At 56.0% G+C, this 27,081-nt stretch overlaps 1 protein-coding gene and 2 long non-coding RNA genes across 4 annotated transcripts; 2 read left to right on the forward strand and 1 right to left on the reverse strand.

The window, feature by feature from the left end:
- Positions 1-631: 631 nt before the first annotated feature.
- IRX4 (iroquois homeobox 4) lies at positions 632-10,509 on the reverse strand. Of its 2 annotated transcripts, none has more exons than XM_017862237.1 (6): positions 10,228-10,509; positions 5,778-5,922; positions 4,984-5,235; positions 3,946-4,049; positions 2,728-3,056; positions 632-2,006 (listed from the first exon to the last, which is right to left on the reverse strand). In XM_017862237.1, the coding sequence occupies exons 2-6, from the start codon at positions 5,820-5,822 to the stop codon at positions 1,189-1,191; spliced, it is 1,548 nt and encodes a 515-aa protein (XP_017717726.1). In that variant the 5' UTR covers positions 5,823-5,922; positions 10,228-10,509; the 3' UTR covers positions 632-1,188. The 2 variants fall into 2 exon arrangements, with proteins under 2 accessions (XP_017717726.1, XP_017717728.1); XM_017862239.1 differs by lacking the exon at positions 10,228-10,509 and adding an exon at positions 6,140-6,217.
- On the forward strand, positions 6,637-7,792 carry LOC108522191 (uncharacterized). Its single transcript, XR_001883402.1, has 2 exons — positions 6,637-6,723; positions 7,623-7,792. It is a non-coding gene; the product is annotated as an uncharacterized LOC108522191 (long non-coding RNA).
- LOC108522198 (uncharacterized) lies at positions 10,497-25,706 on the forward strand. The gene is made up of 4 exons (XR_001883404.1): positions 10,497-10,535; positions 11,398-11,467; positions 23,264-23,338; positions 24,256-25,706. It is a non-coding gene; the product is annotated as an uncharacterized LOC108522198 (long non-coding RNA).
- The last annotated feature ends 1,375 nt before the right edge of the window (positions 25,707-27,081 follow it).

Here is a 27,081-nt window from a genome sequence, read left to right on the forward strand (position 1 = left end):
CTCCGCGGGTTCCTTCCACACTCCCTTCCCGCCCTGCCCCGAGGCCCTTCCTCCCAGTCCCGCCTCCAGTCGGCGGCCTATGAAGCTCTTAGCATTTGCCCCCGCGGAGCCGCGGCTCGCCAGCTTTCGGAGCAGAGCTGATTGCGGAGCTGCGGGTCCCTGCAAAGAGAAGAGCCGAGGTTAGGAGGCGACAGAGACGGCAGAGGGGTGGAGGCCGCCCAAACTCCTGCTTAGGATGGGCAGAGGCCACTAACAGAGAAAAGCAACGATGGGCTCCCACGCCCCCCGCCCACCCCAGGACACGGTTCTGCGAATCTATAAAGTTTAAAATCTAATCAAAGATATCTCTATTTTTTCACACTTCTGGAGCTGGGTGATGGAAAGTATGATTTTTGGGTCTCACACCCACTTCTATTAGGGAGCTCAGCAGAACCGTCAAACTCTACAACCACGGTTCTTTTAAAAGTGGTTTGAAGTCTTGGGTTGAGCCAGCTGCTTTTGGGGAGTGGAGTCTGGGTCAGTTCCTGCTCCCCACTCCTTCCCTCCCGGATTAGCATCGCTTTCCCTCGGGAATTCTCAACTCCCCTGGTTTTAAATGTGTTCATTTTGCAATACAAACACCGTCACTCGGTTTTATTGGTTTTGTTATATTAGCCTCTGTAGCAGGCAATTATTGGTGTGAACATACATCTTAAAAAGCATCATATTATGGAGTCAAGAGTGTGCAAGAGTCAACTCAGTGCAAGTGCTGTTGGTGAGCATTATGTGCTGAGGATGAAATCGGAGGCCCGACAGGCCCAGGAGGCCTCCCAACCAACACCGCATGCCTCACGCCCAGGGGACAGCAGACCACGCTTCAGAACGGAACCGCCTTCTCCATGTAAACTTTTGACGTAAACTTTACGCTTCAGGGTGGCTGGCCTCTTCTGCTCCGAAAGCCTCTCCTTCCGCGTCCCAAATTTGAGAATGCCCCAGCCGGGCTCAGGCTCAGGCCCAGGCGGTGGAGGCCCCGGCGTGGAAGCCCTGGGCTTGTCCATGTTCCCAGGAGTCCGAGTTCAGAAACTCCTTCTCCGGGAGATTGGCGGCTTCGCGGTGGCCGCGCTAGTTGTCCTCTGGAAACTCAGTAAAAAAAGAGTCGGCGCCGTCCGCCTGAGCGCGGCTTCCCCCCTGGGCTCGGGCCCGCTCGCCTCAGGCGCAGAAGGGTTTGCCGCCGGCCTTGGGCAGGGCGAGCAGCTCCCTGGAGGCGCCCGCAGCCGGGGCGTCCTGGGGCGCGGTAGGCGGAAAGGCGCGGGCCAGGGGTGCAGTCAGCACGTTCGCGCCCGCCCCCAGCGAGCGTCCCAGAGGCCCGGGGTCCAGGAGGGCGCCCTTGGCGGTGGCCCAGGCCTGGTTCAAAGTGCTGTGCCTGAGGATGGGGTCGTGGAAGACCCCGTCCACCCAGTTTCTGAGACTGGTTACCGGGGAGTCCTGGTGCCTGTCCAGGGCACCAGAGCGGGCAGGGGCCACAGACGGGGACGTGGCGGACGCGGAGGACACAGCCGCAGGGGCCGCGGGACCCTGGCGCTTGAGCATGCACGACGGAAACTCAGTCTGACTCAGGGCGGTGGCGGCGGCGGCGGTGGCTGTGTGGGCCAGGGACCAGATGCGCGGCTTAGCCTCCAGGCCTGCCGACGCCCCCGCCGGCCCAAACCCCAGCTTGGCCTCGCAGACCTGTGGGCCGCCCTCTGCGCTCGGCAGTGGCTCCGGCCCGGCCGCCGCGCTGCGGAGACAGCTCCTGGCCCTCTCCAGGTCCTCGTCCAGAGCAGCTCGGCCACCCGCGGCCAGAGGCATCCGGAGCGCGCCTGAGGCCTCCTTGACCCGGTCGTCAGGTGCGGCGGGGACGCGCTCCAGACCGCTGTCCAGGGACTGGAAGGGCGGCTTCAGGTCGCACCCCGGGGGATCTGCTTCCAGCGGGTCGAAGTCATCCAAGTCACTAAGCTCCAGCTCCTTCTCCTCTTTGCCCACGGGCTCTGCGGGAGAGAATGCGTGGTCAGTGGAGGGAGAGGGGTGGCAGGTGAATCAGACCCCCTGTCCCTGTCCACCATTATGAGGCCTGATCCCGACGCTAGGAAAAGCACTCGGGGCCTTTCTTCGAGTCTCCCATTTCCTCCAGAGGCCACGAGGCCATAAACTGGCAACACAGGGGCCTCCAATGGGGGAGGGAGCCATCTAATTTTTTTTTTTTTTTTTGAGACGGAGTCTTGCTGTAGTCCAGGCTTGAGTGCAGTGGCGCTATCTCGGCTCACTGCAAGCTCCGCCTCCAGGGTTCACGCCATTCTCCTGCCTCAACCTCTGGAGTAGCTGGGACGACAGGAGCCCGCCACCACTCCAGGCTAATTTTTTGTATTTTTAGTAGAGATGAGGTTTCACCATGTTAGCCAGGGTGGTCTCGATCTCCTGACCTCGTGATCCACCCGCCTCTGCCTCCCAAAGTCCAGGGATTACAGGCGTGAGCCACCACACCCGGCCTAATATTTTCAAAGGTGATTTGAGTTCCTTTAAATGCTCAGGGGTCACCACCACAGTCCACACTTTGGTAGTCTGAGTCGGAACCAGTTTGCATGGTGACCTCCTTGGCATGGGGCTCAGCGTTTGGGACCCCCAAGACGTCCTAGAACTGCAGAGAAAGCAAAGGAAGGCCCCAGCCTGCACCCTAGGGCCTCAGCCCCCAGAGACAACCTCCCAACCCACCTGCGTTCTTGGAGTTCTTTAGGGGCTCCTCCCGCGCCTCCTCCTCGCCCCCTTCCTCCTCCTCGCCCTCCGTGTAGGGCCGCTTCTCGTCTGCGCACTTGTTCCGCGGCGGCCACGTCATCTTGTTCTCCTTCTTGAGGCGACGGCGCGCGTTGGCGAACCAGGTGGAGACCTGCGTGAGGGTCATCTTGGTGATGATGGCCAGCATGATCTTCTCGCCCTTGGTGGGGTAGGGGTTCTTGCGGTGCTCCTGCAGCCAGGCCTTGAGCGTGCTGGTGGTCTCTCGCGTGGCGTTCTTGCGCCGCGTGCCGCTGTCCATGGTTCCATACCTGGAGACAGGCTCTGCAATGGGCTCAGGCTGGGCCCTCTGGGCCCCGGGCATCGCAGGCATAGGGGAGGGGGTTGGCCAGGGGCACGCCAGGATAGGCTTTGCTTCCCCGTCGGGGTTGTGGTCATGGTCATAAGGCCTAGGTAGGGCCCAAGCCCCAACCGGGTGCTGCTGCCCGCTGGCACTTGTCTTCTGTGGCCAAAGGGCAAATATTATATTTGACTAAACTTACAGGGAGCCTGGACTCCTTCCGAAGCCAGAGAGGTCCAGGCCAATTCCTTTATAGGGATGACCACCTACCCCTTTGATCCCCAAACCATAAAAAGGTATAGACATGTGAGCCCACACCCTGATATGTAACACCTGTGGCAGGAAGGGTCATTGCTGCTCAGGAGGAGAAAGCGCCCAAGGGGCCTAAGTGTACTTTCTTTGGATAAATTTGTAATGGTTGCATCGAGGAAGGTGGGGCATGCTGTTCAAAAGTGGGCCAGGAGAGCCAGGAGGGCCACCAGGGGCTCCCCGCTGTTCCCACTGTAGGGGCAGTGTGCACACTCGGAAGAAGGTGCCCAGAGTTTGCAGAGCAGGCTGCCCCGTGAACTAGGCCTTCCAGATTCCACTTCCCTGAAAGCTGCCGCACATCGAGGACTTCTGGGGCCCAACAACGTGGGGGACAGGGGAGACTGGAGAGCATTTTAATCATGGCTGTGCAGGAGCAGGTTCCACAGGAGGCTGGACCTGATAGACCAGAGTCAGGTCAGGCCTGACCTAGGAGTGTCTCTCTTCCTGCCTCCTGCCTTCCAGAAAGGGGGCGTGATGGTGGAGGGGAGTTGGTGGCTGACAATGCAGAGGGCCCCTGGGGCTAGCGCTGGTTAGGAGGGGTGGCTCCTCACCTGTCATAGGGGTATTGGCCCAGAGCCGGCTCATAAGGGTAGTAGGCTGCTGGCGCCAGGCCCGCATGCGCAGATCCCGAACCGTCCTTGGAGTCAAAGCTGTTCTGTAGGAGCCAAGGATCTGGGGTCGCAGTTTCTGGGGAGGCGACCCCACTCCAGCCTCTCTCCTAGGAGCTCCCCAACTCCCAAAGGCTTGGCACGGATTCCTGGGCAGCCCTATGCCCCGGCAGGAAGGAGCTGATTTCCCCCTCGCTTTAAAATCTGATCTCCCAAACGTGAAGTGGGGACGTTCTGAGTTGCCGAAGCAGTGTGGGGGGAGGGGGAGGAGGGGCGGAGCCGGGGTGTGGAGTAGAAGGAAGGTGGAGGGAAGGGAGAAGGACTGGGGCCGGCAATAGGGGCAGCTGGGAGAAGGAGTGGGGTTGAAAGGGCTGGGGTGCCCTGGGGAGGTACTCAAGGGGAGGAAAAGGGGTGGGGAAAGGGGAGGGACTGCTGAGGGAGGGGATGGAAGCCAGGAGGGGAGGAAGGAGGAGAGAAATGGGAGGAGCAAGGGTGGGGGAGGAGCAAGGATGGGGAGGAGCAAGGAGGGGGAGGAATGAGGAGGGGGGCGAAAGCAGGGGAGAGGGAGGAAGAGGGAAATAGGAGGAGTGAGTCAGAGAGGGGCTGGGAGGACAGGAAGAGGGAGGCCAGGAGCCTGAAGGAGGCGGGAAGAGGAGAATGGGGTCGTGGAATGAGGGAGGGAAATCTACCAGGAGGGAAGAAGCGGGGAACACACGCAGACTGAATCTGCCAGCTGAGGAGGATTTAGCAGGGAACCAAAAACAAGAAACGCAGTGGCCACCTGCCGGGTCATCCCGTCCCAGTGGGTGGGAGTGGGGTTCTGAGGGTCCCGGCTGGGAGGCGCAAAGTTGAAGGGAGCCAAGGTGAGCGCCTCCCCGCTGTGACAGTCCGGGGACCGGACTGGTGCGCCTACTGGGGGAAAAGTGGGCTTGGCAAATCGAGGGCCAGGGGCAGGGCAAGGGCTAGGGATGCCCCCCTTACCAGCGAGTAGAAGGCGGACGCCTCTGAGCCGTAGGTCACGTAGTTGCCATAGCCCTGCGATCCTCCATAGGGACCCCCGTAGACGCCCAGCGCCGCAGCCGAGTTGAGCTCGTGGCGCGCGGTGGCCAGCAGCCGGCTCTCGTAGACCGGGCAGTAGACCGGCGCTTGGGCCGAGGCGGCGGGCCCGGAGTCTGCCAGCGTGCGGCCGCTGGACTCGCAGCACGTGCTCAGAGAGTTGGTGGCCATCAAGAACTGCAGAGAGAGGCCGCGAGGAAGGGCGGGAAACCGGGCTGCAGGCTGGGGCCCTGGGCCTTGACAATCCCGTGCACCGCCCACGAGGGCGTGCCCTGAGTCCCCAGCGGCCTCCTGTAGGCCACACCAGGCCCCTTTTCACGAGCTTGCGCGCGTCTGGCCTTCTCCACCACGTGGGGCCCAGCCGAGCACCGACACTTCCCGGGAGGATTTCCAAGTCCTCTGACGCCATTTGCTCGCCAAGCCTCCTTCCCCAAGGGCTCCTTGGGGTCCTAGGACTCCCCTGGGGCACAGCCTGAGCCTTGTGGGTCAAACATCAGGGAACCCGGGCCTGGCCCGTCGGATCTTCTTAGCGCCTCGGCCTTCCCCCGGGGGTTTGGGGAGCAGGGGTTGGGCGTGAGGGGCGCGCGACCCAGGCCTTGCTAGCTCGGAAGCCGCAGGCAGTCGTAGGTCGAACACCCTCCCCCCGCCCCGCCTCCGCCCGCGCCGCATCTGCCCTGCAGGCACCTGCGAGGGCCTGGGCGGGGCGGGGCTCCGCTTACCTGGGGAGCCGAGGAGTAGGGGTATCCAAACTGCGGGTAGGACATGGCGGGCGCGCCCCGGGGCGGACGGGCGGGGCCTGCAGGGTTCTGCGCGCTGGGGCCGGCGTGGCGCGGCCACTGCTCCGGGGCTGCAGGCTTTTAGGTGCTGGGAGGGCGAAGCAGGAGAGCTGGTTAGTCCATCCCTACGCTTCGCAAACTTTCCTAACCGGGTAACAAAGTGAGCCGCGGTGGCAGCAGCGATTCTTTTAACTTCACATTCCGGAGGCTCGAGGGGGCTCTGGGACCGAGTGGCCTCGCAGCGGCGACAGAAATACATATTTTACGGAAAAGAAAAAAAAAAAAAAAAAACGAGTCGCGCGAACCCGTCAAGTCAGATGTACGCGGCTTGAAGCGGCGGAGGCTCTGACGTCAGCCCCACCTCGCGCAGCCCGGCCTGGCCGCAGACTGGCCGGTCACTCGCCGGCGGCTCAGGCCGGAAGGGGCCGGGACAGTCCCGGCCGCGCGGTGGACGGAGGGGCCATTCCTCGGGGCGTTAGCAAATGAATTCCATCCGAGTCAATATCGCCCAGCGAACGGCGTTTCTCTTTAGTCACCCGAGAACGAGAGGCACTTTTAATTAGAAATTAATTAATGAGCAGCTGCTCCTTCCTGCCCCACTGTAATCATTCGTCTCAATTACAAATGAGACCTATGAAAGGACACGCTGAAGATGTAATCAACAGTTAAAATTAGCCCGGCGCTGCGCAGGCGGCCGGCCCGGCCTTTCGCTGGTGCGCTCTGCTCCGAGTGGCAGGAAGGGGCACGCAGGCGCCCCGCGCGTCTCGTCACTATTGTTTAATCGGGAATCTGCAACGCCTCCTTCGGTTTCCACCCTACGCCGGAATGGACTTTCAGAACCCACTGCGGCCGCAAGAGAGCCCGCAAGAGCCGGTCAAAATGCCCTCAGGTGCGTGGGGCTTCGGGGCCTTAGTCAGAGCCCGACACCCTGAGACTGGTGGCCCGAGGGCTGTAGGGCCGCCCCGGGCGCGCGCCCACCGGCTTCGCACCTCTGGACAGCCAAGTGTCGCGGAGAACGCCCCATCCTCTCCACCCGGATCGTTTAAGTTCCCCGCTCAGCCCACCGCCCCCGCCTCGCCTCCTCGACTTTCCTCCCCCCATCCCCTTTCCGCCCGCCGCGCTCCGCCGGCCTCCCCCTGCCCCTCGCGGCTAAGCCGGGGACTGCCGGGCGGCCCTGCACGCTCGGAAGAGCAGGTTCCTCAACCCAGGCCCCGGCCCCTCCCGCTACGCTCGCCCCTCCCGGCGCCCCGCAGGGCTGGCTGCGAGGGAGGGGGCGTTGGGTGCCTGGCCGAGGCGCCCTACCCCGTCCGTTTTGCCCAGCTTTCTGCCTGGGGCGCACGGAGCAATCGGGAGAGGGGACCCAGCGTCCGCCCCAGGACTCCCCCAGCCAGTGCCCTCCCTGGGACCTTGCCCAAATTTAAAGCAGAGGCCAGTGAGCAGGCGGCAACCGGCTCCCGCCTTCTGTGCCACAGCCCTGCGGGACCTGCGCTCGCCCCTGTTGCCCTCGCCCCCTGGGCCGGCCTCCCGTGGTAAGTTGGGAAGGAAGCCGTGCAGGGCAGCGTTGTGCAGACTTGCTCAGAAAGATTCCTGGGTTCAGACCTGTGAATCGCCCCAGGGTCACCCTCTAATTAATGATGACGTCCTCGCCCTCTCCCCAGCTGCAAGCCTGCCTCCCAGAAACGAAATCTGCCCGCTCTTTTGACAGCTCCGTTGAAGGTGATTGATGACTATCTGGAGACCACAGTACACATCATATAATATCTGCTGCGTAATTGCTTTAATTTACAGACGAAAATACGAGTTCTCCGATCGCGTTGGACCGGAGCGGGCCAGGTCCGAGCTGCTTGCAGAGGGAAACCATCGGAAATAATGAATAGCCGCTCCATGCAAATTATTCAGACAGTTTAGCGTCGGTAGCCGCGAGAAATATATAAAGAACACGAGTCAAATGACATTAATAATTGTTTCTGAATTCTGTATTGATTTCGCGGCAGACCGTGTTTATTTCTTTCTCACCTGAATCGCTAATATCACCTTCCTGTAAATAATAAGAAACTAGCCACCGGGGCTTCTCGCTAGAAATGAATCTCTCAACCCCTTTCCCTCTCCTCCAGCTCCTCCCCTCCCCCACCCTCCTTCCTCCCCTCTCCCACCCTCGCTCCTCCTCACTCCTTCCAGTTTTCTGGCTTCTCCCGGAGCATCCTCCTACTTCCCATTATTTATTGTTTACAAACAACTCGCTCTCTCCAGGTAATGAGGCCCGGCTGAAGGAAGGGCGCGAACCCAGACGGGCCAAGGGCTCCGAAGGGGAGTCCAGACCCCCAGAGGGGAGGCATTCAGCGGCGGCTTGTCTTTTCCACCTACTCGTCACCCATTCCCGGGGACCTGGCCTCGGCGAGTGTGAGCGCTCAGCCGGCTGAAGAGGAGAGCCAAGGCCCCCGGGCCCAGCCACCTACGCCCAGCACCTCTGGGCTCTAGTGGAATGGCTCAGCCCACCCAGACCTGAGGCTGGTGCATTTCCTTCCTTCCAGACCAGGCGGGGCTCAAGCGGAGCCGAAGCCCCAGAACAGGCGCCATTCATCTTCTGAGCAGAGTCTGGGAGAAGCAGCCTCCACTTCCCAGTGCAGCCAGTCCGTGGGGGCCCGTGCGGGAGGGTTTTCGGGGGCTTCTTTTGAGCACCACCGCCAACTTCTCCTGTTCTCTTTTGCCTTTCAAGCCTGTGTGCATAAATCGACGCTCTAGTCCCCACCAGCGGGCGACCCTTTCTCCCTGACCCAGAAACCTGGCCTCTGAATCGACTTTCCCAGCCCGCTGCACACCCACGCTCCACTTACCGCCCGCCAGCAGGCCCCAGAGCCTGGGGTCTGGGCCCAGTCACAGTCACCCTGCCTCAGGAAGCTCGCAACTGCCCAGGAGGCCTCCTGACCTGCGCAGCCTCACCCAGGCCCCACCACTCATTCCGGGACACAGGGTCAGTCCAGCCTGTCTCCTGCAGGCCACCACCGGGACATCTCGCTGAAACCCTGTAGCCTGGCCTAGGCCCGCCTGCCCAAACTGGGGATTCTCACTGGGCCACCCTTCTCCCATAGATAATACTGGAATACTGTTTAAGTGCCTTTACCAAAAGGCCAAGCCTGGAGCGGAGGCACCCAATGTCCCTTTCACCAGCAATAGGACTGTCAGCATCTCAGGTATCAGCTGAACGCGTTTGCATAGACCCGGAGTGCTGAGCCTTCCTCCCTCTAGGGACCCCCGGTACTAAATACACCCGTGTGCAGGTGGGCCAGAAGTCACCCGGCTCCCGGCCTACACAGCACCAGCTCAGCTTCAGGGAGGTGAGGTGCTCCCGCTGGCCTGGAGCGCTCCAAAGCAGCGGAGGACCAGGGCTGGAGCAGGCCGCAGGGGAGGCGGGGGATGGTCAGCCCCTAACGCGAAGCACAGGCGGGCCACCTATTTTGACGGGGTTACTGTTGGCTGTCGCAACCATGGAAGGCCTCCGGGGAGACAGGCCGGGCCCTGGCTCTTCCTCGGCCAGCCTAGCCCTGGTGCTTCAGGAGTTACCCTAGGGGCCACCAGTTCCCCGCAACAAGAGCTCGTCCGGAGGGAGCTCCTTCCATCCCAGAGGAGTTGACACCAGCCAAAGGCGAAGCCGGGAGCCCGGGGCACCGGGCAAGGGCCTTTCTGAGACCTGGGGCCAGAAACCTTGGGGACGCCTGTGCCTGCTCACTGCTCGGGACACCCGGGTGGGGTGTGGGGCTGAGAGGCCCCACGGTCGCTGACGCCGCATTGGCGAACCTCGAGGTTGGCAGGTCGTTTCTTCACGGCCCATCCCGAGACCCCCTCGAAGCCAGTGGTAGGAGTAGGAGCCACAGGCACAAGCTTTGAATCTCTGGATTCCCAACCGCCCTCCACTGGAGCCCGCAGCCCTCTCCCTCCGCTCTCCCCCTGCGCCCCCGCCGCTTGCTCCCTGGGCACTGCCTGAGGCTGGAGGGAGCGCAGTAGGGGCGTCCAGGACTCAGACCTGGCCACTCCGAGCCCCTCATCCCCCGCCCCGCGCCGGCCCGCGCATCCTGTTTCCCGAAACTTGCGGCAAACGCAGCGGCCTCTGGAGAGCCCACCGGCGGGTAGCAAACTTTGTCCCCTCCAGCGCAAGAGCAATCCTCGCAAAGTTTGTGCGGAGCCCACTCCCTACCTGAGCTGGGGAAGCTCCGGCCCGCGCCGTGTGGCTGCCAGGGCCGCGGGGAGCAGAGCAGAGCGCAGCACGGGACGCACCGGAGTAAACCCGCAGCGCCGCACAGCCCCGCGCCCTCGGCGGCCGCGCGGAGCTCCCTCTCGAAGAGGGGAGGGGTCTCGGAAACCCCGGGGCGGGGGCGGGAGCGGGGACCTCACCTACCTGCGGTGGCGCTGGGCCACTCCCGGCAGCCCGCGAGGGCTCCGTGCGGAAGCTCGGTGCGCGCGCTCCAGCGGGGAGCCGGCGACAACTAATGGAGACATTTCCAGGCGGAGCACCTGGCGAGCGGAGCGCGCCGGCGTCCCCAGGCGCCGCGGTCGTCAGCCGAGCCCGCACCGGCGTGACGTGGGCGAGCGAGCGCGCTGCTCCCACCCGGCCGCCCATTAACGCTTTCTCCCGCGGGGTCCGCGCTCTTGCCAACTTTCCCCTCCGTCCGGCCGGCGCGCGGCGCACCGGGTGCAGGAGCTGGGGTGAGGGCACCCCGGGTGCCAGCAGTGGCGCTGGGCGCTGTTTGGGCGGGGACGCAGGGCTCCGAGAGGTCACTCAGCCCTAACAGGACAGTGGGAAGGCGCGCGAGCCAGATTTGGCCAAACGCTAAGCTCGCTGCGGCCTCGGGCCCTCGGCCCACGGGGACCCTCTCCGCGTTTGGGCTGCCCCACCCAGGGACGCTTGTACCCGGCGCGAAGAGCCGCGCCCGGAAATGGCCACGCTTGTCGTCGGCCTGGTTTCCCTGAGTCCCTCCGAGGTCTTAGTATTTCCCCCCTCCCCCACCCCCCCAGGGCCTGTGGAGGGCGAGGCTGCTGCTCCGGCCTGAGCCACCCTCGGAATTGGCTGCGGGGAGCTCAGGTCCTGCCTTTCTCCCCCGCCCCTCCCCCCAACCCCTCTGTGCTAAGCGGCGCAGTTCTGGGTTCTCTCCTGGTGCCCACACTAGTCCCTACCTGGCTCACTTTCAGAACAGCAGGAGGTGGCAGGGGCGGAGCCTAGGTGCGGGCACCAGGACCCCGACAAGTGGGCGTGAATGGACCACAGTGATAAGCCGCCTGGGGGCCCATGAGTCTGTGACTTGCCCGGGTTGAGGAGGGGCATGCCCTGGTGGGGAGCCTGGTCCCAGTCGCCAGGGTTGGGGGAGGGCATGGGGGCTGGACCTCTGGCCTGGGGTCAGGCTGGGGCTGGACAGTCTTCTGCTTCTGCAGCCTGAGGCCGGGACCCAGTCAGGGAAGGTGGGCCTGAGTGCCACTCGCCCTGCCCCTCCCTCGGGGAGCTGGGAGCCCCCTACCCTGCCCGCGCTCCCCCGACCCCGCAGCGGGGCACAGGTCTGTTTGTCATCCACAGAGCTGCTGCTCTGCAGAGGTCAAGACAGGCCCCGAAGGGAAGCTGGAGCAGCAGGTGACAAGCTGCCCAGGTCAGAGCCAGAAGGGACTGGAGGATGATGCAGCCGCAGGGCTCCTGGGGGATGAAGGAACTAGGGCCACTCTCCCAGGCACTGGCCAGGTCGGGCCTGCAGATGACCCTCCTGGTTCCCATGCTGCCCCCATTAGTGGCAATGTGCGGGACGGGGCAGCCTCACTCCTACCTGGAGGATGTCCTTTTGGGCAGTGCCATGGGGTATTTGGGGCAATCCTCACATATATTTACTTTCTCCCTTTATTCTACCCTCCTCCCCCATCATTTTTACTTCAAAGAACCATGAACTTGTTTCTTGTCATCTGTGGTCATGAGATGACATTTGAGATTTGTTGACTTGGACAATCTCTGAAAAAGTTATTTGCATTGTTTTCTTCAGCCCTCTCTGCAGCTGCGGGAAAGGGAACAGGCATCTGCTTGCCTCCGCATTGTACAGGGAACCGTCCTTGTCTGCAAGCCTAGCTCATCCTTCTTTTCCTCCACCCGTGGGGCTTCCACGGGGAAAGAAGAGGGCTCAGAGCATCCAGCTCAGGTGCTTCATCCAGAGATCCAGGGGCTCCCCTGGGAAGGATGAGGCTTTGGTCTCTGGCCTGCTCTGACAGCGGGGAGGTGGAGTGGGCTGTGAGGCATGGCGTGGACCGTGCATGTGAGTGGCCAGTGCAGCCCATGGGCGGACCCGGCCACAGGGAAGGGGGCTCTGGTTCTAGGTCTCTTCCCCCCAGCTTGCTTCAAAGCTTGCGGGACAGATGGGCAGAAGCGGGAGTGCGCTCCATGTCATATGGAATCATCCTCCTTGGGAAGTGGGGAGAGCGTCTTCGATTCCAACCAGAAGGAAGTTGAGGCCCAGCAGGCTGCACCCCAGCAGGGAGAGGAGGCCCCTCCGTGCCGCACGGGTGATCTTGGCAGGCCTTCGGGACCAACAGGGACAGTGCATCAGGACTGCCTGCAAGCTCGTGTGGACTTACGTTCTTGTTAAGGCTCAGTGTAAGCAAAGAGTATGTGCCTTCCCAACCTGACTTCACGCAGTGAACTCCTTTCATAGGTGCTGTGGCCTCTTCAACAGCAGCAACAGTGGCTGAGAGACCCTGAGGCCCACAGATGAGGAGCTCAGGGTCACGGCCCGCCAGCAAGGGCTCCACTGCTAGGATCTTCATAGCTCAGAGACTGTCAGGCGTCCTCTGAAACAACCTCGCCTCCCACCCATAGTGAGGCTTCATGAATGACTTTGTCCCCTTCCCTGGAGGGCAGGGCCACCTGTGTCTTCCTCCACCATGGTGCTCCATCCTCAGCACAGGTCCTCTGCACACTGCCAGGCCTGTCCTTACCCTGATTTCCTGACTCAAGGGACCGTGGGCATCAGCAGCTGCCCTCTGCCCCTCAGCCCTTGACCTTGTGGGCAGGGGAGCTGCTCCCACCCCTCTGCTGCGTTTCCAGGCCCTCCTGGGCTGGCGCTCTGAGGAAAGCATGGAAATTCCCAGGTCTTGGCCAGGTGGCCTGGCAGGGAACATCTGTCTGGGGCCTCCAAGCAAGCAAGCAATCCAGAAAGCCTGTCTGCAGCCTGGGCCACCCCTGCAGGGGAGTGTCCTCCAGGGCCAGCTGTGCCTGGCCTCTGCTCCGTATCCCGCTTCCCCCGTGGATCCTCTTTCAATCCCTCTTTTGTTCTTCCTGCTGGCAGGGCCCCCAGAGTGCAATCTGAAATAGAAGTCTTTGTGCCCCCAGGGCTTGGCCATGCTGCTGCCTCCACCTCCTTACCTGGATGGTGCTGTAACATGCATAGGCATCTGGGGTGGAGAATACCAGGCTGGATTGTCCTGAGGCCTGGTCCTAATGTGGCCCCCGGTGCCTGTTGTCATCCAGGGCCCCACAACCTCGTCCTCTCCACCCTTTCCAGAGACCCTGGAGGGGAGGGAGGCCCTTCCTCAGGCCAAGGAGGAGGCCTAGGAAACCTGTCTGAAGTGATGATGGTCCCCAAAGCATCCCTGGGCACTGGTTCCCAGAGATGCTCTTGTCCTTGGAAGGCTATTCCTGACGTAGCAGAAGGGCAATGTTTGCAGGGCGCAGCTCCCTAGGGGTGTGGCATGCACTACAGTGTCTTTCATCTCCAGAAGCTTCCTGAGCTCCTGGCTGCTTCAGGGGGTCCCCAGCCTTGGGTCCCAGCCAGCGCTACAGGGGCAGCCTCCCTTGTACGGCACAAGGGCAGACACAGTGAGTTTCTTTCCCAAGCACAGTGGCGTCTGGGTGGACACAGCGCTGTGTGGCCCAGGATCAGTGGTGCACGTGGCTGCTCCAGAGTGGCCACCAGTGGCTAGCCAGGAGTGGAAGCTAGAGCCCCTTTCACTCTCTTTCTCCTGCTGTCCTGTCCTCCTGAGGCTGGAATGAGGCCAATGGAGCAAAAGTTGGAAAGTTATTTGTTTTTCCTCATTTCAGGATGACGAAACTGTGTCCATAATACTGAAATGCAGCAGCACATTTTAAGAAGACCTCATTATTAAAAGCGAAAGGCTGTTAGTTCCAGCAATGTCTGTAGTCTGTATATTCTAATTTGAAATGTTTACCTGGCACAACCTCACATCATGAGAGCCCCGGCTAGAAGAGACATCCACATGAGATTAAGTTATTCTAAATTGCGGGAAAAGGCAGCAGTATGCACGACTGCCAAGGGACTTGAATATTGTTTTGAATTATTTGAGGTAGCATTAAGAAAATCTTCAGTAGGTAGAGAAGAAATGTAAAAGTGTATCTTAAATGCAGTTACTATTTGCGTATTGCTATATGTGGTAGGAACCTCAAAAATACCGAACTATATATGCAGGAGAGGCCCTGAAACCTGGGAGCTCGTGGGGTCTCCTGCCTGGAATTTGCAGGGAGGATACATTGCGGAAATGAGAATGTATGAGAAACAGCAGAAATGAGAAACAGCATCACTGCTTCCTGAGGGCTCTTACTGACATGAATGATTCTCTAGTATTTGGATGCAAAATGTACTTTAATAAATAGAAGGTGACAAGACACCACGCAGCGTCTTCATGGGTCAGTACGTAAATAGGCGAGAAGAAGAGGCAGAGCCCTCCTTAGGGTGACCTCCGTCAGCCCCAGGAACACAGGTCTGGGTACCGCCCTCAGGCCGAGTTCTCTGATACTAGTCCTGTCCTGCCACGGCAAGGCATTGTGACCTCTTCCCTATACTCCCCAGCAGGGCTTTGCGGGGGGTCCATGAAACTCACCTCCACTTCCGTGATGCCGGGAAAGAGACAGGAAGTGAGGGAACAGGAGTGCAGGTCAATGCACCACGTTTTGTCATTTGTGGTGAGGAGATGGCCTCTGTCTGCACCTGGCTGCCCTTTGAGCATGGGCGTGCTGCCTTTAAGGGCTCATCCAGGAACATGCGCCAGCGACCCAAAGACAGTCCTAAAAATTAAAGCGTTTTCCCTGGTCTCACAGTCATCTGGGGAGCATTCCAAATCCTGAAGTTAAACCTCGGTGCTGGTGGTGGCAGTGCGCCTGCAGTGACCAGTGTAATGCACCCAGCATTTAATTACCGTGGCAGTAAATCTTGCACGAATGTCCTCCAGGAGTTAGCTGATTTTTATATAAAAAAATTTCAGAGTATTTTTTGACATTCAATTAATTGAAGGCCCCAGATAAAAGGAACACATTGTTAATGGCTACAAAATAACCCTGAGGGAGGAGAAGGAGCGCAGAGCCTGACTTCAAAGTGTGGCAGACATACTTACTGTCTTACTTTAAAAGTATTCAGATCAATGAATCAGTTAAAATTGCTTATATGCTTAGCAACCTTTTCATTGACTGTTTGAAAATGACAGAAAGAGAAGCTCTTATTGTCCGTGATATGAAAGCTTCGGAGGAGAAACTGTAATTTTACCAGTTGGTCGGGAGCAGCTTCAGGACCAGACCTGGAGGCTCAGGGCTCTGTGAAGTGGGCATGCCTCTTCCCTTTCCTGCTAGGACGTTGTAGGAGAGTCCTAGGGCTGTCACAACGAAGAATCACAACTGGAGACTTCAGCAACAGAGCCTCATGGTCTCCCAGGCCTGGTGGCCAGAGGTCTGAGATCCAGGTGTGGGGAGGGCTGGTGCCTCTGAGTCTAAGGCTGGGACAGAGCCTCGGTTCCAGCCTCACTTCTGCCATGGTGGCTGCCGGCAGACTGTGGAGTTCCTAGTGGGTGCATCGCCCCAGCCCCTGCCTGCGTCGTCGCAGGGCGTTCCCCCTGCGTGCATCTCTGTGACCACACTTCCCTATTTCATAAGGACCCCGGTCATCTTGGATTGAGGCCCGTTCTTCTGCAGTAGGACCCCATCCTAACGGATGACATCTGCAGTGACCTTGTCTCCAAATAAGGTCTCATTCTGATGAAATGGGGTTAGGACTTCAACACATGAGTTTTTTGGGGGACACAATTCAACTCAGAACAGAGAGATCCCCTGTGATGACACCTCTGGGGCAGAGTCCATTTTTTTTGGCTTGAACTCCCTTTGTCCCTGACTTCCTGAGGGCTTCCAGGTTCCTGGCATGCCCTGCACAGCCCTGTGGGTAGTGAGGCCCAGCATGCTTTTCTCCTTCCTTCCTTTCTGTTTTATCTCTGGCCGACATGCTGCATGGTTGATTGGCTGTCCTCGCCTCCCTCCTCCGCTGGAATGAATGCTCCCTGAGGGCTGTGTGTTGCATTTCCCTGGGACAGTGCCCTGCACCACCCACTAAGTGGGCTCTTAGTGACCATCGCACGAGGGAAGAAGCGTATGTGGCATCTCCAGGAAATGAGACCAAGAAAGAAGGAAGCAGCCACACCTCCTTAAGGCAGAGACTCTCGGGAGTCATGGATGGGAGCCCGAGACTGTTCATTCAACAGGTGTCTATGGAGTGCGTGCATGTCCTGGGCACTCCCACTGCCTCTTGGATACATCGACGAAGGGACAGGAAGCAGGAACTCATGGGCTCTCAAGAGAGACACATAACACTATCAGCACCATGAGCGAGTGAATGGGCTGAGCAACTCAGCGACTGGATGAACGGGTGATGCCTGGCACCAGTTGTCTATGGCTGCACAGCTATCCAGCCTCACCACACATAGCATCGGCACAGCCACCTGTGTCCTGCATGATGTCCTGAGCCCCGTGCTCTCCACCCGGTCTGTTCTCTAGATTCTGTCCATCCCTGCACAAGCTGGTGGGATTTTTGCTGAAATTACTTTCTGGAGAAGTCTGCGCCACTTCTGTGGCTTTCGCTGGGGTTCACTCCATTAGATTACATACATACTGCAGGTCTTTCTGAGATGAGCCTTCTGTCTTAACCTCCTGCTGAGATGGCTGAGAAACAACAGACGCTTTGTGTGACCAAAATTCTCTGACCTTGGCTGTTTCTGAGGTCTTCTTAGCTGCACCTTGCCTTTTTCACCAGATGATGTTTCCTGACGATGCTTTAAAGTCATCTCTGAGCTTGAGTCTTTTGCCATCTGGGGGCACTGAACGTGTTCTGTTGCCAGTCCTGGCTCTGTTTTGCCCTCCCCTCTGGCATTTCACCAGAAGCAGCAGGAGGAACCACGTGGCGCCTTTCACATCTCAGAAGTCACCTGTGATGCTGCTTCCTGCATCATTGCAGGAGGTGCTGCAGCTGCCACCCCGTGAGGATCCCAGCACCACGCTCCCCATTCCTGCGGCATGCCCACGTCTGCATTTTTGTCTACATTCTGCTTGAGGTTCTTCTGGCTTTCTCCATCCTGGGCCTCAACCTTTTCTGGCTTCTGCCTGCTGCTAGCTCCCAAAGCCACTCCCGTAGCTCTGGGATTTGTTACAGCAGCAGACCACTTCTGGGTGGTGCATTGGTTGTCTATTGCTGCATGACAGTATTACAAGAAGCTTGGCTGAGAAGAGCACACATTACACATCTGATTTTTGTGGGTCAGGGATGCAGGCATGGCTTTGCTTGATCCTCCCCTCATGCCTCTAAGGCAGCAATCGCCACATTAGCCAGGGCTGGGCTCTCAGCTGGGAGCTTGACAGGGGAAGGGCTCCTGATATGGTTTGACTCTGTGTCCCCACCCAGATCTCATTTTGAATTGTACTCCGATAATTCCTACATGTTGTGGGAGGGACCTGGTGGGAGATAATTGAATCATGGGGGTGTTTCCCCCATACTACTCTCGTGGTAGTGAACAAGTCTCAGGAGATCTGATGGTTCTGCTTGGCTCTCATTCTCTGTCTTGCTGCTGCCATGTGAGATGTGCCTTTCACCTTCCACCATGATTGTGAGACCTCCCCAGCCACGTGGAACTGTAAGTTGAATAAACCTTCCTTTTGTAAATTGCCCAGTCTCGGGTATGTCTTTATCAGCAGTATGAAAATGGACTAATATAGTAAATTGGTACCAGTAGAGTGGGGCGCTGATGAAAAGATACATGAAAATGTGGAAGTGACTTTGGAACTGGGTAATAGGCAGAGACTGGAACAGTTTGGAGGGCTCAGAAGAAGACAGGAATATGTGGGAAAGTTTGGAACCTCCTAGAGAATTGTTGAGTGACTTTGGCCAAAAGCCTGATAGCGATATGGACAATAAGGCCCAGAATGAGGTGGTGTCAGATGGAGATAAGGAACTTGTTGGGAACTGGAGCAAAGGTGACTCTTGTTATGTTTTAGCGAAGAGANATAAACCTTCCTTTTGTAAATTGCCCAGTCTCGGGTATGTCTTTATCAGCAGTATGAAAATGGACTAATATAGTAAATTGGTACCAGTAGAGTGGGGCGCTGATGAAAAGATACATGAAAATGTGGAAGTGACTTTGGAACTGGGTAATAGGCAGAGACTGGAACAGTTTGGAGGGCTCAGAAGAAGACAGGAATATGTGGGAAAGTTTGGAACCTCCTAGAGAATTGTTGAGTGACTTTGGCCAAAAGCCTGATAGCGATATGGACAATAAGGCCCAGAATGAGGTGGTGTCAGATGGAGATAAGGAACTTGTTGGGAACTGGAGCAAAGGTGACTCTTGTTATGTTTTAGCGAAGAGACGGGTGGCATTTTGCCCCTGCCCTAGAGATCTGTGGAACTTTGAACTTGAGAGAGATGACTTAGGGTATCTGATGGAAGAAATTTCTAAGCAGCAAAGCATTCAAGATGGGACTTGGGTGCTGTTAAAGGTGTTCAGTTTTTTTTTTTTTTAACTTTTCTGTATTTTTTAAAAAATATACTTTAAGTTCTGGGGTACATGTGCAGAACGTACAGATTTGTTACATAGGTATACACATGCCATGGTGGTTTGCTGCACCCATCAACCTGTCATCTACATTAGATATTTCTCCTAATGCTATCCCTTGCCTAGCTCCCCATCCCCCAACAGACCCCAGTGTGTGATGTTCCCCTCCCTGTGTCCATGTGTTCTCATTGTTCAACTCCTACTTATGAGTGAGAAAATGCAGTGTTTGGTGTTCTGTCCTTATGATAGTTTCTTGAGAATGATAGTTTCCAGCATCATCCATGTACCTGCAAAGGACATGAACTCATCCTTTTTATGGCTGCATAGTATTCCATGGTGTATATGTGCCACATTTTCTTTATCCAGTCTGTCATTCATGGGCATTTGGGTTGGTTCCAAGTCTTTGCTATTGTGAACAGTGCTGCAAAAAATGTCTTTATAGTAGCATGATTTATAATTCTTTGGGTATATACCCAGTAATAGGATTGCTGGGTCAAATGGTATTTCTAGTTCTAGATCACTGAGGAATTGCCACACTGTTTTCCACAAGGGAAACAGAGCATAACAGTTTAGAAAATACGCAGCTTGACTATGTGATAGAAAAAGAAAAACCCATTTTCTGAGGAGAAATTCAAGCAGGCTGCCGAAGTTTGCATAAGTAACTAGGAACCAAATGTTAATCCCCAAGACAATGGGGAAAATGCCTCCAGGGCATGTCAGAGGACTTCATGGCAGCCTCTCCCATCACAGGCCTGGAGGCCTAGAAGAAAATGGTTCTGTGGGCCATGCCCAGGGTCTCTGTGCTGTGTGCGGCTTAGGGACTTGGTGTCCTGTGTCCCAGCCACCCCAGCCATGGCTGAAAGGGGCCAAAGTAGACTGTGGGCTGTGACTTAAGAGGATGCAATCCTCAAGCCTTGGCAGCTTCCATGTGGTGTTGAGCCTGTGGGTGCACAGAAGTCAGGAAATGGGGTTTGAGAACCTCTGTCTAGATTTCAGAAGATGTATGGAAACACCTGGATGCCCAGGCAGAAGTTTGTTGCAGGTGGGGCCCTCCTGGAGAAACTCTGCTAGGGCAGTGCAGAAGGGAAATGTAGGGCCAGAGCCCCCACACAGAGTTCCCACTGTGGCACTGCCTAGTGGAGCTGTGGGAAGAAAGCCACAGGCCTCCAGACCCCAGAGTGGTAGATCCACTGAGAGCTTGCACTGTGCACCCGGAAAAGCCACAAACACTCAACGCCAGCCCATCAAAGTAGCCGGGAGGGAGGCTGCTTTGTTACTTATACAAATTCCTGCAGCCTGTACCCTGCAAAGCCACAGGGGTGGAGCTGCCCAAGACCATGGGAACTCACCTCTTGCATCAGCATGACCTGGATGTGAGATATGGAGTCAAAGGAGATTATTTTGGAACTTTAAGATTTGACTGCCCTACTGGCTTTTGGACTTGCAAGGGGCCTGTAGTCCCTTTGTTTTGGCCCATTTTTCCCATTTGGAATGGCTGTATTTACCCAATGCCTGTAACCCCCGTTGTATCTAGGAAGTAACTAACTTGTTCTTGATTTTGCAGGTTCATAGGTGGAAGGGACTTGCCTTGTCTCAGATGAGACTTTGGACCTCTGAGTTAATACTGAAATGAGTTAAGACTTTGGGGGACTGTTGGGAAGGCATGAGTGGTTTTGAAATGTGAGGACATGAGATTTGGGAGTGGTGAGGGGCGGAATGATATGATTTACCTCTGCGGCCCCACCCAAATCTTATCTTGAATATACCCCCATAATTCCCACATGTTCTGGGAGGGACACAGTGGGAGATAATTGAGTCATGGGGGCGGTTTCCCCCATACTCTTCTTATGGTAGTGGATATGTCTCAGGAGATCTGAGGACTTCGCTTTTCTCTCATTCTCTCTCTTGCCACCACCATGTGAGATGTGCCTTTTACCTTCTGCCATGATCATGAGGTTTCCCCAGCCACATGGAACTGTTAAGTCCAATAAACCTCTTTCTTTTGTAAATTTCCCAGTCTCAGGTATGTCTTTATCAGCAATGTGAAAACGGACTAATGCACCTCCCTTTCCGGCTCGTGTGTTGTCAGCAGCGTCCATCCCCTTGCAGTTGCAGGGCTGACAGCTTCAGCCTCTTGCTGGCTGTTGGCTGTGGGTGTGCTCAGCTCCCAGAGGCCTCCCCCAGTGCTGGGCTTTGTAAGGCTGAGCATGGCTGCTGGGTCCCTTGCAGCTGGCAGGGGACAGACTCCAGACGGGCTCTCCAGTCTTATGTAACATAACCACACAAACGTGTTTATGTGTAGCTGGTTAGCTTTGTCATATTCTGTTCATCACAAGCAAGTTGCAGGGAGGGGATCATCAAGAGGTGAATGTTGAGAGGCAGCGATCACAGGCCACCCAGAAAGCCTGTCTGTCTCACCGTGAAACAAAGACAGGAGATTACGCGAGGCACGAAGTGCTGTGGGAAAACCGAGGACACAGATGCAGGGCTCGGGCAGAGTTCCCACGGTGGGCACAGCTGGGCCCTTCCTGGTGGTTTCTCTCTGTTTCTTGGTCCCAGCTGGTTCCCCTTGTGGTGTGGCCAGGGACCTGTGGTGACATGGTGGCAGGCCGTGCTGCTCACTGCGTTCAAGGTCTCCTGCTCTAAGCACTGACTGGGACTGCACTTCCCTGCACCTTGGAGCTCCTCTGGCCAACGAGATGTGAACAGAGGTGACGTGTGTGTCAGCTGTAAAGAAGCCTTGAAGACCAGTGAGAATCCCCTTCCCCTTCCACCTTCCATGGCAAACCAGAGCATTTCAGACAGTGGAGACTGGCAGATGAGCTCCCTGAATGAGCTGGTGTGAACCGGAGCCCCGGGACCTGGGCCGACACATCTGAGAGCAGGAGCAGCTGCAGTTTTCAGCCACTGAGAGGTAGAGATTGTTTGTCACAGCCACACGGTCTGTCCTACTGACTGATGCAATGATTCCTTTGCAAGTCAGTTTCATAATATAATTGCATTTTAGGTGATTATACTGTAATATAATAGTAAATTATATAATTATATACTATAATCGTGTATTACGTGATTACACACTGTCATATAATTTTCAACATAGAAAAAGCTACTAGACAGAAACACAACCTTAAAGAGAAAATGTAATGTAAGGACAAAACACACAATGCCAATTAAAGACCCCGTATAGGAACCTGCTGCCCCTGCTTCTACCTGCCGGCTGGCTGGGAAGGGGTGCAAACCAGAGCAGCCTCCTTGGACCCTAGAGCAGAAGCCCTTTGTGGAGCTGGGTGGAAACGCTGTGTGCTGGGCCACCGCCCCTCTACTCTCTTAGTGAGCGAGGAGTGGCTGGGGATGCACAGGAGCTGCTCTGCATTTGGGCTCTGCATTGCAGTAGAGTCTGTGCTTTGCGGTGCGGCAGGGCTGACCTGAGGCAGCTGTGGTGGAGATGGGCCCAGGAGTCGGAGGAGGGACTGAGTGGATTTGGCGAATGGTTGGGTGCGGGGCTTGAAAGGAGATATCAGAGAGGATTCCTGGACTTTTGGCTGCAAGGGTGGGGAGCAGCTGGTGGAGCCACGGACACAGTGAGAGTTCATGAATGGCCACGGGTGCCCTGCCCACCCCGGGAGAGTAGGTGCCATGGCAAGGTGGGGTACCTGCAGCCACGTGCGGCTAAGGGTTCCCAGCCTCGTGCGGGCCTCCGAGATGGCTCACTCAGCATGTTTCACTGTACGTTAAATTTATATAGGAAGGTGGCAGTCGGAACTCTGGTTGGGGCAAGAACAATCTTGTAAAGGTGTCCTAGCGTAGTAAATTGTGGTGAGTTTTCCAAGCAGGTTTATTCCGTGTTCTTTCACATGTCATGCAATGGGATAATGGTGATAACGTCACCATGGATGTTGGTGGGGTGAAGTGGATGACACTTGACTTCCTGGGCACAAAAGCGCACATGCTCCCAGAGACACACATGCCCAGATGCCTGTGCTGTGTGCTGGGCTTCGGGTTTTGGGCCATGGGGACCCCTTGGAGAAGGCACTCCTGCCATGGGAACTCCTTGGAGGAGGCAATCCTGTTTGTGCTGGAGCCTCAGCTGGCAGCCGGCGTCCAGAGCACTTCCTGCCTTTCCTTGCGGAGAAGGTCCACATAGGCCCGTGGAGGCTGGCTGCTTCCTTGGTAAAGGCCGGGCATCCCTGGCACCCTGGACACTGGACACTGTCACACAATTTGCACGTGCTTCCACTCCAGGTCCGAAGAGGCTAGCTCCACGTCCGAAAGTCTTGTGCCTGAGGATTTGTTCAACTTTCTTCATCTGTGAAACGGGCTCCCCATGCGCATGGGGACGTTGTCTTTGGGAATTATTCCTAGTGCCTGCCTGGGCCTTGAGGGCTGAGATGGATCTCTGTGCTCCTCATGTAAAGAAAACCTCAGGCTTGGGACAGCCTTGCTTCTTGTGCAACTGTGGTGCAGGGCCCAGCCTCCAGTGGCCAGGGAGTCCCTGTCTCAATCGATGAGCACCGCTCAGAGCACTCTGTTCCCTTTCCAGACAGGGCGGACTTGCCACAAGGTGAAGGAGCTGCCTGGGATCCTTCCTGCAGGACATTCTGTCACGAGGAGAATGCTAGAGATGAAGCTGGTGAAGACGCTGCTTTGCAGGCAATCTGAAGTTCTGGGTGAGCCACAGGCCCCTGGAGCAGCAGGCTCAGCACCTAGACTGCAGCCCCTTGGGCTGGGCTGTGTGGAAGGGGACTTGTGTGTCTCTGATGTGCCTGTGGGCACTCCATCTGGCCTTAGGCTCCCAGCCTAATCAGGTACTCCAGGTTCTACACGGCCTTAGACCTCCCCAGCCTTCCTCACCAAGGCACTGACGCTCAGGGTCCCTGGACACATATCTGTGGGGCAGGGGGAGGTGGAGTGGTTTCCATCGTGCTCAGGGTGGAAAGGAAGCCCTTCAACCACCAGGAGCTCTAACTCTGGGGTTGGGGCATCAGCTACTTGGCAGAGGAGGCATCTCATTTTGGATCCTCTAGTCTTCATAATTTAGGAGAGCCCCCCGCCCCCTGGCCAAAATTGGGAAAAGCTTGTTGCTTTTCTCTTTAATTCTTAACAGGTTTTTGAGAACTGGGCAGATAGACTGATTTTCTTTGGGCTAAATATTTTGAAAAGCATTGAACTGGTAGTTTGAACACTTGCATTTTGCTGAAATGTCTCCCTGCAGCCACTGTGAGACAGAAGCCCAGAGAGGAGGCAGAAACCTTTATCCACAGCCAAACACACTGTGAAGAGCGGAGACAGGTTATACAGGAGCGGTGTTTTAATAGGAAACCCAGAAATAGAATGTGTTCAGTTTGATAATCGTTTTAAGCTCTTCTTCCCCCTGTAATTCATGGTAACTTGGTTCAATATTGTGAGTCATGGATGGCGAGGAAGAGTGAAGCATTATTGTCAGATAGTGGAGTGAGATCTCTTTATTGGCTGTGGATCCCTGAAGCCTGTGCCCAGCAGGAAATCAATGTCCATCTTTCTGGCTTCACTGCCCCCGGGATCCTCATTTTCCGCTTGTTTGTGTGTGGCTCTGATTTGTTTTTAGGTCTGATGTTGCCCCTTACAGCCTGCTTCCAGAGCTCCATTAAGCTTCGGTGAAATCTCCCCTGGCCCACAGGATCATCTCAGCATTGACAGTGCACCTCACAAGGCTGGAATGCACTTGGCCGTTCCTGGACTGCTGCCTGCAAAGCAAAAATCCCCTCTACCAGGATGTGGTGGGCTTGAAAACTCTTGCTGTCCTCCTGCAATTCCAATTTTGCATGGGTGTCTCTCTAGTCCCCTCCTAGTCAGCCTCTTGTGGACAACGGGCCAACATTGTGGACACCTCTTGAATCAGTGACCCCGAAGCTGCAGTGGGGTCTGGAGTCTGGACCTGGGCATGTTCTCAGGGCAGGTTGAGCCATGCTCTCAGGATGTGAGGAGGGAGCCGTGTCAGGCAGGCTGACAGGCCATGGGGCCTGCTTCTGGGGCCACAGGGCTCTAGGGACCCGTCAGTGAGGTGTGGGGGCACCAACAGACCCAGTCTGGGTGGGCTGCCAGCAGCCCAGAGTCAGATGCAGCTGCACCTGCCTGAGTGCGTGATATGATGCTGAGCCCTGAGATGCATGGGAAGTCAGTTCGGTGTTCCGGAAAAGATTCCTTCACTGATGAAAAGAGACAGGAAAGGAGGACCTCTTTTTTCCCCTGGATATGGTCATATCTCGAAGCGACCTCTGGAACAAGCAGGTGCTATGCCAGCAGGGGCCCCACATTGGCCAGAGGTGCAGGGCTCCCCCCGGGCCCCACACTTTGACTCTTAGTCTAGAAAACAGAAGTGTGGAGCTCAACGGCTGCTAGCATCCCCTCATCTCACCCGCATTTAAAAACCATTTCTCATGGAAAATTTCAAATATTTACAAAAATAAGGAGACCTATTGAATAGGGGGAAGAAATGGGCACCCATCAGTCAGTTTCAGCACTGACATAATTCATAGCCATCTTACCCATTTTCCCAAACCAATTTGCTTTGAAGTGAGTTTGGGATATCATAGCTGTAAAAACAAACACACAGACAAAAACAAAAAACAAACAAACAAAAAAACTTGTATGAATATCATATGTGAAAAGGCAACAATTTTTTTCATATTTTTAAATTTTTAAGTTATTTCATATTATTTTATTTGTGGAGACAGGATCTCACTATGTTACCCAGGCTGGTCTTGAACTCCTGGGCTCAAGCAATCTCCATGCCTCAGCCTCCTGAAATGCTGGGATTACAGCTGTGAGCCACCATGCCTGGCCCAATAATTCTTTAATATCTTCAAATATGCAATGTTTCCATTTCTTTGCTTTCTGACAGTTTGTTTTGTGTTTTATTTTAAATAACAGCTTTCTTGAGAAACAATTTGAATAACATTTACTCTTTTAAACTGTGCAATTGAGTGACTTTTAGTACATTCATGAACTTGTGCAACCATGGCCACTATCTGACTGCAGAACATTTTCGTTACCCCCAAAAAAGAACCCTGTTTCCATGAGCAGTGCCTCCCTGCACATCCCCAGCCCCAGTTTCGGGGTGATGGGACTCAGTTTCGGGGTGATGGGACTGTCGTTCTGTTCGGAGCATTCTGTGTGAGGCGGGAAGCCTTGGTTCTCTCCGCCTCTCCGAGTTCTGTGTGAGGGGTGAGACCCTGGTCCTCTCTGCCTCTCCGAGTCTGCATAATCATTTCCAGTTTGTGTGAATCTTCAGGATCCTGTGACAGTGACATGTTGAGCTCAGTTGATGTATCCCTTAAGCTTCTGAGGCCTTCAGGTTTCCCATCCACCTTTCATCAGTTTGTGTACTGTCTTGCGGTTGTTGCTTCCTGATAATCTATGGAACCACCGTCCCATCCGTGGACACTTGTTTCCAGAAACGTCGCGATGTGGTGCATAATTGTGTGCATAACCCAGCGGAAGAGCTCTCTGAGACCTAGAGCCAGTAGAGCAGCCTCAAAACCCAGGGGCGCAGGAGCCATTTGCTGGCTTGTCTTCTCCTTCTGTTGCTCATTCCTTGAATCTCTTTATTAAGAATTTGTAGCAAACTTCCCTGGAACAATAAGCTTTCTCTTATAAACTCAGCTAATTTTATGGTACTCAGAAATGTTTTTCATAAGCACCTCATTGGAAAAATATTCTTCAGCAGTCTCTGCCAGTAAATTGACATGAAAAAAGAATAGAATTCACTCGACAACTTTTCCATGGTTTAATCCATTGCCCCGATGTTGAGACTTTAGGAAGAGCCAGCCAATAACACGAATCACAGTGTGTCATCTAAAAGGCTCTAAATCATAGTGCAGCAGGATGCCAAGCATGAGACAAACAATGGTCCTCTTGCCAGGAAGCAACCACCACCAGCCATTCCCAAGGGCCCAGACTCACGAATTCCACCCAGGCACTGATGAACACTTTCTTCATTGCTTAGGCCTGCAAGAGTGGTAGACCCTTAGCAAATGAGTCGGATTGAAGAAATGAATGAATTTGTGCACTCACAGTGGCTCCCATCCCAACCAGTGTGGCTCTAATGGGATCTTCCCTAGCCCTGTTTGTTCAGGTGCCTGCCTTCCCTGCTCATGGCCTCCAGAAAGAGTGACTATATCCTCAGCTCCAAGGGTCAGTCCAGTTGGCTCAAGGCAGTCACTATGGTCTCACCCCGACCCCAGTGATCGCTCCAGTTTGTATTAGTTATCTCTTGCTACCCAACCAGTTGACTTAAGCTTTGGCAGCTTAAAACAACACACCATTATCTCTCAGAGATTCTGTGGGCTGTGGACGTGGGCAGAATTTACATGGTTCCTCTGCTTCTGTATCTTCTTACAAGGCCACAGAGTGTCAGACAGGGCTACAGTCT

The sequence above is a fragment of the Rhinopithecus bieti genome, unplaced genomic scaffold, assembly GCF_001698545.2.
Source record: "Rhinopithecus bieti isolate Rb0 unplaced genomic scaffold, ASM169854v2 scaffold_2524, whole genome shotgun sequence".
Taxonomy (NCBI): domain Eukaryota; kingdom Metazoa; phylum Chordata; class Mammalia; order Primates; family Cercopithecidae; genus Rhinopithecus; species Rhinopithecus bieti.

Coding starts and splice junctions, on each gene's coding strand:
- IRX4 (XM_017862237.1), bottom strand. CDS start 5,822: ATGTCCTACCCGCAGTTTGGATACCCCTACTCCTCGGCTCCCCAG. Junction 5,236..5,777: donor CCTACTCCTCGGCTCCCCAG/GTAAGCGGAGCC, acceptor CTCTCTCTGCAG/TTCTTGATGGCCACCAACTC. Junction 2,007..2,727: donor AAAGAACTCCAAGAACGCAG/GTGGGTTGGGAG, acceptor TCTCTCCCGCAG/AGCCCGTGGGCAAAGAGGAG.